Source organism: Apteryx rowi, unplaced genomic scaffold, assembly GCF_003343035.1.
Source record: "Apteryx rowi isolate R43461 unplaced genomic scaffold, aptRow1 scaffold_655, whole genome shotgun sequence".
NCBI classification, from domain to species: domain Eukaryota; kingdom Metazoa; phylum Chordata; class Aves; order Apterygiformes; family Apterygidae; genus Apteryx; species Apteryx rowi.
In genome coordinates this window covers 423,011-426,751 of record NW_020450933.1, presented here as the reverse complement: position 1 = coordinate 426,751, position 3,741 = coordinate 423,011, and the positions used below count along the sequence as shown (strand labels likewise).

General features: G+C 63.0%; 1 protein-coding gene across 1 annotated transcript in view; it reads right to left on the bottom strand.

Annotated features, from left to right (window-relative positions):
• GNAT1 (G protein subunit alpha transducin 1) overlaps nucleotides 1-3,323 on the bottom strand; it is a 4,802-nt gene extending 1,479 nt beyond the window's left edge. Inside the window, exons 1-4 of the mRNA XM_026084914.1 lie at nucleotides 3,131-3,323; nucleotides 889-931; nucleotides 318-459; nucleotides 72-229 (exon numbers count right to left, since the gene is read on the bottom strand). Of these exons, the coding sequence (XP_025940699.1) occupies nucleotides 72-229; nucleotides 318-459; nucleotides 889-931; nucleotides 3,131-3,236 (449 nt within the window). The 5' untranslated portion in view covers nucleotides 3,237-3,323. The remainder of the gene's footprint in view (nucleotides 1-71; nucleotides 230-317; nucleotides 460-888; nucleotides 932-3,130) is intronic.
• Nucleotides 3,324-3,741: the final 418 nt, after the last annotated feature.

Below are 3,741 nucleotides of genomic sequence, written 5' to 3'. Positions count from 1 at the left end.
AGCAGTACCCCCAGCCCACCTGGCCTGGCCCAGCCTCCCCCCACCCATCCCCTGCCCCTGCTAGCACATACTAGCCAGCTGAGTCGTTGAGCTGATACTCAGAGGCGCGATCGAAGCAGGCTTGGATGCCCGTATCCTTCCAGAGCCGCCCAATGATATCTGACATCTCCTTGGGCATGGTGCCCTCCTCGATGGTGTCTGAGAGATGCAGCAACTTGCGGGCATCATCCTGCAAGGGAGCAGGGCTCAGTGGGGCTGGGCAGCCCAGGGGTCAGGGGCCGCAGGGAGTCCTGTGCCCAGCATCAGGCAACCCTCACCTGGCGGGCTGAGTCACCATACTGTATGTTGAGTGTGGACATGGCCCGTACAATAGACAGCATGGACTGGAGTGTGTTGCTGTAGATGATGGCGATGAACTCCAGGCACTCCTCCAGTGAGTAACCATCCTGGTGGATAATTCTGGCCGGAAAGGAGGACATGGGGCTGAGCTGGGCACCACAGGGTGGGGGTGCCTGTGGTTGCTGGATGGGGCTGAGCTGGGCACTGTAGGGCTGAGCTGGACACCACACGGCTGAGTTAGGCACTGTGGAATGGGGACACCATGGGGCAGGGCACCCATGGCAGTGGGATGGAACTGAGCTGGGCACCATTGGGTGAAGCACCCCATGACATCAGGATGGAACAGAGCCAGGCACCATGGAGTGAGGGCATTCATGGCTGTAGCATGGGGAAGGCCCATGTGGGGCATGGCCAAACTGCATCCCTGACCACCCAGGCCCTGTACTGGGGTGGGCACGTGCCACTCTGGGGAAGGGTGGCAGGAAGGGGTGTCCTGAGCCTGTCCGGGGGGCTGTGGGGCATCACAGGCCCAGGACAAGGGGCACTTACTTCATCTGCTTGACGATGGTGCTCTTCCCCGACTCCCCTGCTCCTGCAGGGACAAAGTGTGGGTCATGGTGGTGCCTGCAGCACAGGCACCTACTGCCTGCCAGACATCCCTGACTGTGCCCTAGACCAGCTCCCTGGGGGTCCCACAGCAGCTGGTATGGCCAAGGCAAAGTTTCAGGGGCCATGGGGTGTGCAGGTGCCCAGGGCACACAGTTGGGCCCAGTGCACCAGCACTGAGGGGTTGAGGGATCACCCCGTGGCTGTGGCGAGGGTTGCAGGTGGCCAGGCCATGTGCATGGCTTGGGGCAGGGGCTGGCAGGGAGGATTATGACCTTGTCTGCACAGGCATTAGGGTTGGGCTGAGCCGCTGCAGCCCCTGGGTACGGATAATGGGATAAGCTGGGGATGTGCTCAGCCGTCCCGGGAAGGGGATGGATCCATGGTGGCATTGCTGAGCCCAGCCACCTGCAGCCAGGTGCCCCAACCCCATTGCAATGCCAGAGGGACATGCCCTGGGCCACAACATGAGGGCAGCAATGAGACCTGTGCCTAGGCCAGATCCAGGGCAGCACCAAGCACTGGCACCCTGCACCCCCGGGCACCCCCAGGGCAGAGGGGCAGTTCTGTGGGGCTGAGAGACCCTCACAGCGCTGGCAGGGAAGGGGGGGCAGACTCCAGGGTGGGTCAGCAGATTGGCTGGGCATGAGGGTGGTGGGGTGGGTTGCTGGCGTGGGCTGCAGGTGGGCTGGCTGGATCTGGGGGTGGCTGGGAGCAGGAGGTGCCAGGGGCTGTTCGGTGTGGTGGCATGCTGGCAGGACAGGATGCAGGTAGGATGGCTGAGTTTGGGAGTACTTGGGAACATGGGGGATGCTGGGGTGGGCTTTTGGGGTGGGCTGTTTGGGTTGGGAGTGCCTAGGAGTGGGGAGATGCTCAGTTGTCTGCTACGATGGACCGCTGAAGTAGGCTGGCTATGTTTGGGGGTGACTTGGAGTGAGGGGGCAGTTGAGATGGGCTGGTTGGGCTCAGGGGGGCCTGGGAGCAGGAAGTGTCAGGGGGGCTGTTGGGTGGGGTGAGATGCTGGTAGGATGGGATGCAGGTGGGATGGTGGGGCTTGGGAGTGCCTTGCAATGGAGGGATGTTGGGTGGGCAGCTGGGGTGTGTGATTTGGTTGGGTTTGGAAGTGCTTAGAAGCAATGGGCTAGTGAGGTGGGCTGGTTGGGTGGGATGTCAAGGTGGGCTGTTGAGGTGGGTTGATTGGATTTGGGGGTGCCTGGGAGTGGGGGGGGGGATGTTATGGAGGGCTCTTGAGAAGGGGTGGTTTAGTTTGGGGTGGGCTGATGGGTTTGGGGGTACCTTGGAATGGGAGGGCTGTTGGGTGAGCTGTTGGGGTGGGATGTCAGGGTGGGCTGGTTGGATTTGTGGGTGAGTAGGAGTGGAGGAGGGGATGTTAAGGTGGGCTCTTAAGAAGAGATGGTTGGGTTTGGGGGTGGGCTTATTGGGTGGGATGTTGGGGTGGGCTGTTCAGGTGGGTGGTTAAGGGTGGCCTGGGATTGGGGGGGGGGGGGACGGCGGGGAGGGGGGGGGGGGGGTTGGGGGGTTTTTTGGGGGTGTTTGGGGGTGGGGGGGGGGGGGGGGTGGTTGGGGGGGGTGGTGGGGGGTGGGGGGGTGTGGGGGGGGGGGGGGGGACTGCTGAGATGGGCTGGTTGGGTTTGGGTGTGTCTTGGAGTGGGGGGCTTTTGGGTTGGCTGTTGGAGTGGGCTGATTAGGTGGGATGTTGAGGTGGGCTAGTTGAGTTTGGTGGTGCCTAGGAATAGGGGGAGGGATGTTGTGGTGCGCTCCTGAGAAGGGATGGTTGGATTTGGGGGAGTGGTGGGGTTTGGCTGGTTGTGTTTGGGGGTGCTTGGGGTCTGCTGAGGTGAACTCTTGTGGTTTGGGTTTTTTTTGGGAGTACTTGGAGTCGTGGGGGATGCTGTGGTGGGCTCTTGAGAAGGGTTTGCTGGTTTGGGGGAGTGTTGGGTGGGCTGTTGGTTTTTGGGGATGCCTGGAAGCAGGGGGGCTGTTGAGGTAGGCTGCTGGGGGTGTGCTGGTTGGCTTTGGGGGTGTCTGGGCATGGGTGAGCTGTTGAGTGGGCTGTTGGGTGGGATGTTGGGGGGGGGGGGTTTGGGAGTGGGGAACAGGCGGGATGGATGGGTCCAGAGACCCTGGACAGGCTATCTTTACCCCCCCCCAACCCCGGTCATACCCAGCAGAAGCAGCTTGACAGTCCTCGCATCCTTCTCAGCGTCTTCCTTGAGCTTCTTCTCGAGCTCACGGGAGTGCTTCTCCTCGGCACTGGCCCCGGCCCCCATCCTCGGCCTGGCAGCCCGGCGGCTTACCCGCTCCTTGGAGGTCAGCACCAGGATGGGCAGCGTGCTCCAGCCCCCTGCCGCCTCCAGTGCTCGGGCTTGCTGCGCCCGCCCGTGCTGCCGGCACCCCGCCACCGGACTGCCCCCGCCGCTGGGGGATTGTGCCTGCCCGTGGCAGGTGGGTGCTGCCACCCGCCCAATGTGGGCCAAGGACAGGGCCAAGGTCCCAGAGGCTGCCTGGGCGAGGTGCTGCGCTCAGCGCCCACCACTTAAGCCAGGCCCCAGATAAACCCCTTTAAATCTCTGGTGGGCTGAGTTCAGCACATCCCCATGGCTCTGGCGTCAGCACTTCAGTTAGTCGGGTGGGGGGAGGGAAGGGGAACACAGCCATCCTACCCCCAGCTGCCCCCCCAGCTGCGGGGGTGGGGGGAGAAGTTATGCTGGCCTGTCCTGGAGCTGGGCTGACCTGTAAGGATGGGGTGCCTGCTCTGGCTCTGCAGTTATTTCG